Source organism: Taeniopygia guttata, chromosome 18, assembly GCF_048771995.1.
Source record: "Taeniopygia guttata chromosome 18, bTaeGut7.mat, whole genome shotgun sequence".
Classification (NCBI taxonomy): Eukaryota; Metazoa; Chordata; class Aves; order Passeriformes; family Estrildidae; genus Taeniopygia; species Taeniopygia guttata.
The window spans coordinates 8533520-8545612 of record NC_133043.1 but is presented as its reverse complement, the minus strand read 5'-3'; the positions used below and the strand labels follow the sequence as shown (position 1 = coordinate 8545612).

Sequence of the window (12093 nt, the reverse complement as noted above, 5' to 3'; positions counted from 1 at the left end):
TTTCTTCTTTCCTTGTTGCAAGAATGATTTTTTTTTTAAAGAAAGGGAAAGGAAATCTCTCGCTTTTATCCTTTTTCTACTTCTACATTTTTGCCCTGGTAACATGCCAGCAAGATGCTTCTGTAAAAACTGCTGGATTCAAATGTGCACTGTGAAGTAAAAATATGGATTTTCCTTAGAAGATAAATTTGGTGTAAATCAAGTTTTTGAAGTTGTGTAGTAGGGCCCTGTTGCAAGTGTGTGCATTTCTGTCTTCTCTAAAAGGGCTGTAGGACTTCAGGGCAGTGGAGAGTAGGTCTGGCAGAGAGAAAAAACTGAATTAGACTGTAGTTGCTCTTATATGAGTAATCATACATGCCAGAAACCTCACCACTGAATTATGCGGGTGCTGCTTTAATATGTCACTGACATTTCATGTTGGCTTGTTTAAGAAGCCTCTTGCTTTCAGTGGGTTTTGTGTGCTGCTGTCCAGGTGCATTTTGTGCTTCTGAAGAAGAGCCACATGTGGCCACAGAGCAGCATTTCAGCTTCAGTGAGGAAGCAAAGAAATGATGAATATATTAAAAATAAAAAGCATTTTGTATCTTGGTGGACTGTGCAATAGTAACTCTGCAAGAACTGAAAATGTGAATTAAAGGAAATCAATAAAATAATGGTAAAATGCAATTCCTGCCGTCCCAGTGTGGCATGAAAGGTGAACTGAGTGTGAAACTTCTGAGCTTCAGACTTCCATACTTCCATATCATCCTTAATTGATGTCTTCAAACACAGGGGAAAAAGGGAATTGTGTCCTTTGGCCTTTTGCGGTTTTTTTTTGTTTTGGTTTTGGTTTTTTTGGGTTTTTTTTGAATATTAAGTGATAGCTGTAGAGCCAGCTGGCACTGGGCAAGGTGGGGCTGTGGAGGCAGCTGTGCTGCTGTGGGGGCACTGGTGCAGCTGCAGCAACCCTGCTGTTTGGAAACTCACTTGGGATGGGGAGAGATGAACATCCCTGTGGAAGTATTTGTGCTTGGAGCAGTTGCAAATGTTTCCTATCCCCTTTTTCCACCAAGTGGCAGTGTTCTCCTCCACCCTCACTGCTTGGAGCTTGTAATGTCTGTGACAGCTAACACGTGTTGCAGTTACTGTAAATCCAAAGTGCAGCCAAAAGGGAGGTCCTCGATTATAACTTGCTTACACTTTTGGGTAACTTAATTTTGTTTTGAACCTGCAGAGTGTTATAGTTGTGCCTGCTTAGTTTCACGGAGACATCAGAGACTTGGAAACATGTTTAAATAGACTCCCCATGCTCTTTATATATGGCTAGGGCTTTTCCAAAGTCTGAGTCTGACCATAGGGAGAAAGTAAATAATTTAAAATGCATGAAATAGAAAAAGACAATGCAATTCATCAGTCAATTATAGTCATTTCAAGCCCTGAAGATACATATATTTTTTTTCCTCTTGTTTTGCCTCTTTGTACACATTGTGAATGAACTACCTAGAACTTATACCTTGAATAATGGAGCCAGGTTGTGTGGAGCAGTTCCTTTGCTGCTGGTGCACCCTGTGATTTGGCCTCATTGTGCACTTGGATAGTGCCAGACACAAAACCTCCAAAGGGTCAGTTGTGGGTGGAGTCAGAGGAGACAGAAAGTGGAGAATGATGTAAAAATTCTTTGGTAAAGAGATGATGGGGAGAGTGGAATTTAGAGCCTGCCTCAGCCCCACTGGGAAGGATATTTATTTTTCAGGTTTTTCTCTTGATTCCAAGGAATCTGCGCTCATTGGTTTTGATGAAGGAACACTCCTTTGGCTGTTCAGCCCTGGTTCCTCACTGGAGGGGAAGCCAATACCAAGTGCTGGTTGGGACTTCAGCTTTCCTATGGGTTATTTTTTTTTTGTCAAGGAGCAAGCCACAATAAGCTTTCCAAGTTCTAACATTGTCATGTCAAACACTGCTTGGCGAGATAGAGAAGTTTTTATGCACCTGTTTGGAGGAAAGGTGTGCCAGGAAGAGGAGAATATTTAAGCCTCATCAGTCACCTAGATGCATTCTTCCAGAGCAGACTTCTAGCCCATGGAATTCATGTTACTGAGCATCTGTGAGTTCTTCAGAAACACACTGTGCTTGCAGCAAAAAGCAGAATCCTTCTTTTTAAGCAACAGATTCAGATATATTCAGATTTATTCAGTTGCATCGTGTAACTGAATTTTGAAGTGCTTCAGGCACTCATGGGAAATTGGCGATTCAAATCTGGGTAGAGCTAACTGCTCTTCCAGAAATCAAAGCTGGATGGATGCTCAGGCTCTGGCACAGGACAGGTTTGTGAATGGCCACAATCCCTTTTACCTGTGCAGTCACCAATTGTAAACAAGCATCTGCCTTAAAACCACTTTAGAAACAAAACCTTCTGCTTGGAAGGGAGAAGAAATAGTCAACAAAACCTGTTCTTTAACAGTGATGCTGAAAGAGTGAAATCCACAGCCTGGATGAGTTCTTTGTGCCCTTTCCTCAGCTGATGGAGCCCTGGGTACAAACTAAAGGAGGTTTGGGCTTGGGTGTGAAATGTGGTGTTGTGTTAGTTTGGAAGGACAGGGTTAACAGGGTGCTGGGGCTCTGGCCAGCAGCTGGCTCTGGTTACAGCCTTGATGCAGTAACAAGATAGGAGCTTTCAGAGCTCACTAAATGGACCAGCTCTGCTGGAAAATGAAAAATGAACCTTAAAATATTGACCTTGTGCTCCAAGCCTCACCTGAGGGGTTCTGTGCTTCATATTGGAGGACTGGATGAATACCAGGTTGCAAGTGTTGATCAAGGACAGAGCCCAGCCCTGCAGCTTGGCTCCTGGAGCTTTCCCAGAGGGAAATAATTAACTCTTGAGCCTTGATTGTTCTTTCAGGACCAGCCAGTGCAGGAAAGCTAAGAAATTTGCCACTCCCTTGGCAGGTGAATGCCTGACACATGGTAGCAGTTTTTCAGAACAGGTGGCTACTTTGATGTTTTCGTTTCCACGTTTTGTTTTAAGGGTCCCCTCTGCACGCTCGGGGTGTTGTATGGAGAGGCAGCCAAGCTGGGATCTCTCAGAAGGCTGTCAGATTTTCAGAGGAATACTGTGCCTCTAAAGCATGTCTAAGTACCTCCTCTTGATAATCATCAGCTCTTTATTATGTTTAGCTTTTATTGATCCAGCATACCTGTAAGGTAATTCTACTGTGTTATGATGTGTAGGTGTGTACTAATACTTAGAGGCTTTTGACTGCGGTGGTTTTTTTTATCTTGCCTACCCATTGACCTGTTTGTTTAAATACCAAAATTATCTTGATTTAAAGTAAAAGTGGTAAGTGCTGAGAACCAGTAAATGGGTGTGTGTGCAGTAATGTAATCCCTGAAATTAACTCTTACTTTGATATGGCATATTATTTTTTCTGAATTCAGCATACATTCATCAAGCCAGGTTCTCAAAAAATACTTGAACCTACTCATTAGCTTTCATCTCAGGTGTAATTATTTTGCTCCAAAGAAGGGGAAAAGTATGTTTGGGAAATGTTCTGTGCTTAACTTAATATTCTTGCATTATGCATGGCTGTGAGCATACCTCTGTAAACACTTTCAAAGCATGAACTGTGCAGTTCCCAGGGTCGGGGTCAAGGTTAGAACTCCTGTGGTTTGTTTCCTCACTCATTCCTTTGCCTGGAAGCACAGCCTGAAGGTGCCAGGCTGCAAACTCAGATTTGTTTTCTGTGTTTTAGCTTCCTTTTAATATAATGTTGTAAAATGCTTCCAACTCTGTGTGTTTTTCCCTTGTTTTAGGTTTGACAGATGCTTTTTCAGAGCTCTATAGAGAGAACCAGAGAGTTTAGAGAGGAGTAGAGGTAACTCAGCTGCAAATGCTGTTTCTGCACTGCCCAGACATGAAACCAGCTGATACCAGCTGATATCTGGGTGAACCTTGGTTATTGCCAGAGAATATCACAGGCAGTCAAAGCTGTTCTGCGTGCAGGAAGCAAAACAACATTTGGCAACTGGGATTATTTTGCCCCTTGCCACACGTACTCCTGTCTCCAGCTCTGTCTGAGAGGGAGACAGATCACAGCCTTGTCAGGCTCTGAACTTGGAATACCTCCTGGAGAGCTCCTGGCTTCCATCCAGCTCTGGAGCTGTTTGGAAGATGAGACATGTCCGTGGACATGCTTGTTCCTTCCTCCCCGCCGGGCATACATGTTGCAGCAGACTCTTCACTCCCTGCAGTACTGAATACCAGGGATTATTGACACAGGTGTGGCTTGCCTTCTTCCAAAGAAGATCCGGGCTTGTTCTGTTTGTCTTTAAACTTGAAGAAAAGTCTTTTCTGGAGCTGCTTCCCATTGCATATTTCACCTGATAAAGCTCTGAGTTCTTCAAGTCCGGCTCTGTAGCTGCAATTATTTCTGGCTGCTGTTCTCAAACAGTGTTCTGAGTGTGCAGGTCTGTGCATGTTGCAGTGAGAGGCTGAGCAGTCAGCACAGATGGAGCATTGCCTCAAATACCAGCAAATAGGTGAAAATAGCTCCTTCCAGCTGCCCTGTTCTGGGTACAGAAGGAGCAAAATCTGGATAAACTCCGTGGGATCCATTCATGAAGGAGTGAATTTCTCGCTGAGGATACTTGCTATTACAGTTTGCCTCTACTCCAGACCATGAAGAATTTTTAGTACTGTGTGCTAGGGCAGAAAGCTTGTGCAAGAAGTTAATTTTGTCTCCTGAGTCTTTCCTTTGCTGCTGTGAGGCTTCAGAATTTTCACAGCCCACCTTCACCTTCTACTTGATTCTGCACTGCAACAAGCTGTAAAGAATAAAATCATCGAAGTACCTTGACACCTCCAACCTTGTCACGTCTTGCTGGTCCTTCACCAATGAATTTCTTTTTCACTGTAGTAAGCAAAAATGATTTGAAAGCATTTTTGGGCTGTGCAGATCAGGGGCAGGCTGCTGGGAGCTGTTGTGCTCCTGGGGCTGTGAAGGGAAGCAGGTAGCTTTGGGACCATGCTCCACTTGGAAGCAGGTGTTATTCATTGTACCTCCACATGGAAAGCAAAAGTTCTGGCACACAGTTCCTTGACTGGAAATTACTCCTAACAAATAATCTTTGTCAAATACTGAGATAGCATATGTCAGGTGAATGGAGTCAAGTTTCAAAGAAGCTATTTAAAGGCTTTATGCTATGAATGCTTCTTTTCTAAAGCTCTTTCTTGCTGAAATGTTTTGCCAGGTCTTGGTTGGGATTTTTTCAGTGGGTGGTTTTTTTTTTTTTTTTTCATTTAATTCATGAATGTGTATTTTTAGATGTAATTTAGCTGGAAAAGTAAAAGGCAGTCTCAGCTATGCACATTTTGATAGGGAATGTCTCAGGAGTTGACTCTTTGATTTGTTCTTCCTTTTCTTTCTGTCTGTGACTATCTCCAAACAGATTTGTAAAGCCTATATATAAGTGTCACTGAAGGGTGGATATATCAGGGTTTTTTCATATGGTGGCTTATTTCTGAGCTGCTGGATTTCTCTTGGTATCTGGATCATGGTCCCTACAGGTTTTTCTTAGTTAAATTTCTTATGCTGAACTGGGCACTTTGCCTGGAGCTATGTAGCAGAGCTGGCAAACAGGATATGGCTGTAGGAAATGTGCTTGTTTCAAGCTTTCTCTTGGGATTCTCCTCTCTCACAATACAAGAAAAAAGGGTGGAGGGAGGAGGAATAAAAGCATTGTACTCCTGTTGCCTGGCTTTCTCTTCCCCAGACTCTAAATGCACTTGACATGCACGCTGCTGCCTTCAGCCTGGGTGCACACCAACCTCAGGCAGATCTGGGGAGCAAGAAATGAAATAATGTCATGCACTTTTAATATTAAGTGAGACATTTCTGGTCTTCTGTTCCCATGAGCACTTCTGATCTTTGTAGAGGAAAAACAAGAACATAATTGCTACCATGTTCCTTTTAAAAAAGAAAAGAAAGGGGAGGAAAAAAAAGCATGAGGCAGGGTTCAGGGCTTTCTCCTGCTGCCTGCATGATGCAGACTTTTCACCTGTTTGCTCTGGCAAGGCCATCATCACTATTGGCTTAGACAGCTCTTCTAACACTTTCTGCTAATTTATTATTTCTTTCCATCATACTCAGCCAAGCGAGGCTGCTTGTGTTTTGGGACTACACAAAATTGTAGAGAGGAGGGAAAATTACAAAAACATGTTGCTGGCACTTGCTCAGATTCAAGAAATCCACTGTAACAGCTGTTACAGCAGCAGATCCCCTGGCTACTGGTAGAAGCACTGTACTGAAAAATTCTCTGCAATATCTTCAAACTAATACACTGCTTGATGATGATGTGACTGGTCTGTACATTTTGTGGCTGACAGTTTAAATTGGCATTAAATTTATGTGCAAACAATCACGTGAAGTAGTTGGGAGAGAGAAGAAATTCTGCAACACAAGAGCATTGCTGGAAAAAAATAAAATGTTGAGGGAAGGTACTGTCTGAGCTAGTTGCTTTTAATATTACCTGGAAGAATGAAGCTGTAGTTGGCTGCAAGTCTGGGAATGCAACTGAGCAGTGGTAAACCTGACATTAACTTCACCATTTCTTAAAATTTGCATCTTTGTTAAAGCCATCACGATCTGGTTTTGTGTCTCCTGTCTCTCTCTTGAGCCATTTCTCCTGGTAGCTTGAAGTGCACCTGCACTGACATGTGCACCTGCTTCTGCAAGAATTGCTTGAATTTGTATCTTGTGGTGACAGTTAATGCCAGCAGTTATGTTGGATGTGAGCATTGAGCCGGATTTATGGGTCTTGTTTCAGCAAGGATTTAGTGAGCATTGTTTTAAGTCTGTCCATTCTTTCCATTAAATAAAGCTGTTCTGGGCAAGCCTGTCCGAACTGGAATTCATCAGTCTCAGATTCATATTGTTTTGCTTCCTTCCTTTAATCTCTGTTCCATGCTGTGAGGATTGTGTTGGGTTGTTTTTATTTTCCTTGGAGCTTCAGCAGACACTGTTTTTTATGTAACTGGATGGAGACACTGTAGGACTGAAAAGATGGTTTCTATTTCACCCCAGTGAGGTGAAAGCTCCAGGCAAAATGTAGCACTTTCCTTATGTGTGTGTACACACACTCCCTTCATCTTACTCCTCTTTAACTGATGATGATACACGAAAACTGAACCAGCACTTGGTGCTCATAAGCCAGGTTCTTGTCCAGGGCTTGAAAAAAAACATTTGTCTTGGGAAAGTGGAAAAAATGAAAAACCTTTTCCTATACTCAAACAGGATTAGTAACAGCATAAGTGTTGGCTGCTGTCAGTGAGCTGATGTGCACAATTGTTGTTGGAAGCACAGACATCGATGGAAAAGGTGCAGTTTGGGGTTTTTTAAATACTTTGTCCATAGCAGCTTGTGCTCTTCAATCTGCTCTTTATTAGTCTCCAGATCAGGGGGAAGGAGTCTCCCTCCTGCTTGTTTTTGTGTTTCCAGTCTTTCAGCTTGGCTCTGGAGCACCATGGCATCCCTTGACTCCTTTCAGAGGCTCTGTTGGAGTGAGGCTGTCTGGCTTTGGGCCCTTGAACCATTGATCTTGTGAGATCAAGGCTGCAGAGTAGATGGCAGCCAGAAAATCAACCTGCTGAGTTCATGATGTAGCACAGTACTGGGGTTTGTTTGTTTTTTATTTTTTTAAACTCAGTTGAGCAGTAAGAGTTGCTTCTGTACAGATTTTCAGTGGTTTGGTTTGTAAAAACTCTATGGTACAGTTGTCACTAGCAAAGTTTTAACCTTGATTTTGAAAGGCCTCAGAATTCAAATGAAAATGAACTCTTTTAAGTGATGCCTTTAGCTCTGAGATGCTTGAAATCTCTAGTAATTTCATATATATATACTCTGATAGGGAGTTTTGACATAAAATCCCTCCTGCTGGAACCACTCACCTGCTTGATTTTATGCTCCATGTGAGATACTTATACATAACACAGTGGGTATTGGTGATGTAATCTGCAGAGAGGTCACCTTTTCCTAAGTGGGTTTAGGTAACTTCCCTATATAAAAATCAGTTACCTTCAAATTCCCATTGTTTAAATGCTTTGGAATTCCTTTAGAAATCTCTCATCCACACATAAATATTTCTTCTCTTCCATAACCAAAAAGTAGCAACTTTCCAGTATTTATTGTACCTTATTTTTCCACTTGGTGATTCTCCATTTCATTCCACTTAATGTATTAGGTAAGATCTGCTGATTTGTGATTTTTATGCTGTCTTTCCTAATCAGTTCATTGTACTCATCATGTGTCTCAAACTTAAAATAGCCTAAGGGAGTGTAGAACCCTTCTCGTGTGATTGCTCCACTGGAAGTTTTTGGAACGTTCTGGATCTTCAGTAGATACTCAGAGGTTTGAACAAGACATCTTAAACCTTTCATCTGCCAAGCTTTAGTCAAGTTGTTGATGCTTGCCTCATAGTTTTCAACAGCAAACTAAGCAAATATGAACAAGCACTGGAGGAGAAATTGGTCATCCATTTGTTTTTTGAAGGCATTTCAGAGGTTTGAAAGCAGCCCGAGTTAATGAAAAGCTGTGTTGATGTCTCCAGCTCGCTCAGGATGGAGCAGTGGGTGGAGGTATGAAGGAACTCATCACTAAGCAAAATTCCTGTCCCTGGGCAGTGAGGTGTGGCTGCAGTCCAGGGCTGAACGTGTTTGCTTTTGCTCGGTGTAGCTCTGGGCTCTCTGATGTCTTGGCTGAGGCCTGTGGACGTGGGGACTGGACTTGTTGGAGTGGCTGTGGTGGGAAAGTGTGGGCCAGGGCAAAACAGTGGAGCCTGATAGCACTGGCTTGATTTAACCTGTTATAAATGGGACAGACTTAAAGGATACATATTAAAGAAGAAAATTATGGTTAAAGCAAACTTACTGATGATTCTGGAAGCTCACAGGGCAGCTGACATTTCAGAGATCCTTGTCTAATATAAGGTACATGGCAGGAGAGGGTTTGGCCATCAGATTCTCTCAGTATATTAGTTCATGTTTCCTGAGAGCTGTGTGCTTATGCTTGGTACTAGCTCTAGGCATACAAGAGACTTGAAAATGAGCTTCTGGACAAGTCAGAAATGCAGCACAGCCCCTTGCAGAGCTGTTAGTGGTCCAAATAAGAGGGCAGCCTTTTTGGGGCCACGTAGCCCATGCCTAATGACCTGAATTTGTCTGTGCCACTGGGTTGTTTAAGTGCTTGCTTGGCAATATTGCTATTTTGGGGGATTATTTCTCTTGCAAGAAGTGAGCAGAAGGAGATGGGAAGCTTAATGGAATAATAAATGCAGCACTGGGTATGAGGAAGGATCAAGAAGTGCTCAGGGAGGTAGCCTGTCTCTTCCACTTCCCCTTCAGTTCCACTTAAAACTTACAAGAGATAAGAGTGCAGGATGTAGTTTAGTGAAGGTTGGAGCTAAAACAGTTCCCTCCTTTCACCTCAACAAACATTTGCTTGTTGTCTCAAACCAAGGTGAGAAATAGTTTTAATTACCCATCTAGCAAGTTCCCCCCTGAAAGGGAATGATCAGCCTCCTGACACATGTGTTTGCTGCTGGTGAGTCACTATATGTGCCTGGACAGATGTTACCTTGCATCTGCAGCTGTGTGAGCTTCTCCAGCCCCCATGGTCATCTGGATTTATCCTCACAGCCTATCAGTTACCACAGAACTGCTCCCACTTCTCCAGTGGTGACCTGAAACCCAGTCAGTGAACTCCTCATCCATGTAGATTTGTGGAGAACACAGTCTGGATTCCCTGGATTCCTGTCCAGTGCCCTCACCAGAGAGAACTACTGCTTTGCCATAATTTTTTTGCTTTGAAATGTCATGCTCCTGTTGAATTTTTTCTCTGGAGAAGAGCTGTTGATGCACACACCAAAGGCATTGTCTCAGAGGAGTTGGAGCTGTGACACTTCAGCTCTCTCAGAGGGGCCTGGGGCCAGCTGGCCAGGGAGAAGATGTGTGTTCCTCTGTGTACTTCTTTCTTTTTGTAAAATAGCTTTTTTTTCTAAAATAGCTTTAGCCTTGTATTTTTGTGATCCAAGTGTACTAATGCAGAAATAGCGCTTTCCTTTTTTTTCCTTTTTTTTTGTGTTTTCCATGAATGGCTATAAAAAAATGCCCTGTAGCAGTTAGTGCCACACAAAGAATGTGTTTTTCTGCTTCCAGAGGGCTTTGGCTTCTCTGAAAATGGGTCATTTTCAGAGTGAGTTTGGCACAAGCTGTTCCCACATCTGCCTTGGTGACCTCACTGCTCTCTCCTCACCTGATGCACCTCTCACCTGACTGGAAATGGAGAAAAGGAGGGGGTCAGGGAGCTGTTACCAAGCAGCAAGGAGGCAGCATTCTCTTAGTGTCAGGTTCAATGAATGGCTTCAGTGTTTGGAGGCACTGAGGAATTTTGGACAAACAGTCCAGTGAGTCACAAAAGGTCTTTAGGAGGGAGGCAGAGGGAGAGGGCAATGTTGGGATACAGCTGGTACTGTTTCAGAAACTTTATTTGTGCTGAACTTGATATCGCTTGTGACTCTCCTGGGATCTCCCAAAAGCACCAAAATATTTGGGTGTTGGTCTCAGTATGGTGAAACCATATTTAAGATTGTCTTATCCTACATAATGCCTCCTGCTCAGCACACTCTGCTGCAAACATCTGCAAATGAACTGTCCTTAATTTCTCCAGCCAGGCAAGGATTAGCTGTGTGGCCATCTCCAAACAGAGCACTGCAAGCCAGTGCAGGTTGGCTGTATCGCTCCTGGAAAGCAGCAGCAAGAGAACTGCCAGTGGGATCACCCTTCTAAAATAGGAACACAGGATCTGCATCACCACCACGCTCCCTGGCAGTTTGGTTTGCAGAGGGTTTGTCAGCCAAAGCCCTGCATGGCACAGTGGCAGAGATGAATTTAGCACCACACACACACATCTGGCAAACCTCTGCAGCCTGGCACCCTGCAGAGCTCCAGGAGCCTCCCAGAGCCTGGAGAGGCTGATCAGGAGCTGCCCTGAAGTCCCTGAGCTCTGGGAGCACCTGGGCTGTTGTCACATTCCTCTGGGGAGTGCACCAGGCTGATCCTGCTCAGCGCTGGGAGCTGCACGGGTCTGTGGTTGGCATTCCCAGGACTAAAGGAGTCTGCTGTGGGCTGGGTCCAGCCTGTGTTCACCTAACTGTGCTCTAAAACACTGACTCCTGCTTGGTGCCCAGGGCCAGTCACCAAAAATGAAGAATCTATGTTCTGATCTGTTTTGAGGAAAGGCCTTGTGTACAGCAAAATTCCCTGGAATTCCAAAGGAGTTCAGTGTTCAAGATCTGGTGAAACAAAGCCTTAATTCTTTAATTAAATTTAGCTTTGCAAAGAAATGGAGCATCCTATTAGACTTTGACTTTCATGGTCCAGACATTGTCCTCTTACCTAATAAATTTGATTTCATTCTTCATTTTTATTCTCTTGTCTCAGAAAGAAGTTGTACATTTCTAAATAAACAGTGTAGCTTTTTAGGTTGGAGGCAAACTTGACTAAAATCTGTTTCTTCCTCCCTTTTTGCAGGAATTCTCAGAAGTGGAGAAAAGAGATCCTCAGGAGCTAGTTGGTAAGTTCACTCAAAAGTATTTATTCACAGGTTTTTATTCAAGCTAGACCTTATAAGTAAAAAGCATCTTCCCTCTGCCCTGGCAATGCTGTAATTTCAATTACTGCCTGAATATTTTCATTGAACTTTTCTTCTGGGAGAAAGGCTTCATACCTAAAATTATGAAAATAATTTTATGTTTAAAACATGTATGTAAAGGGCAGTGTTGGTGTTTTTCTAGATAAGCTTAAAACCAAGTGTAGCTTTGTCTAGACAGAGCCAATGGAACCAAGAGTGAGGACTTTGTTCTGTGGCTTCCAAAACTCATTAAAAGTATCCCCATTTAAATGTGAGCCATTTACAGATTTACAGCTGCTGTGCTGACATAGTACTCTATGTTTTCTAATAGTTACTAAAACTTGATTTTTGTGACATCTCATTTATTCATTGCACCATTATTAGATTTGGAAAGTCCAGAGTTGTCCGCTTGAAATACAATCCTCTGCTT

At 42.8% G+C, this 12093-nt stretch overlaps 1 protein-coding gene across 1 annotated transcript in view; it reads left to right on the top strand.

The window, feature by feature from the left end:
* The window catches only part of SAP30BP (SAP30 binding protein), a 29286-nt gene that overhangs the window by 4578 nt on the left and 12615 nt on the right, over positions 1-12093 (top strand). The window contains 1 exon segment of the mRNA XM_002196628.6: positions 11564-11606. Within this exon segment, the coding sequence (XP_002196664.5) occupies positions 11564-11606 (43 nt within the window).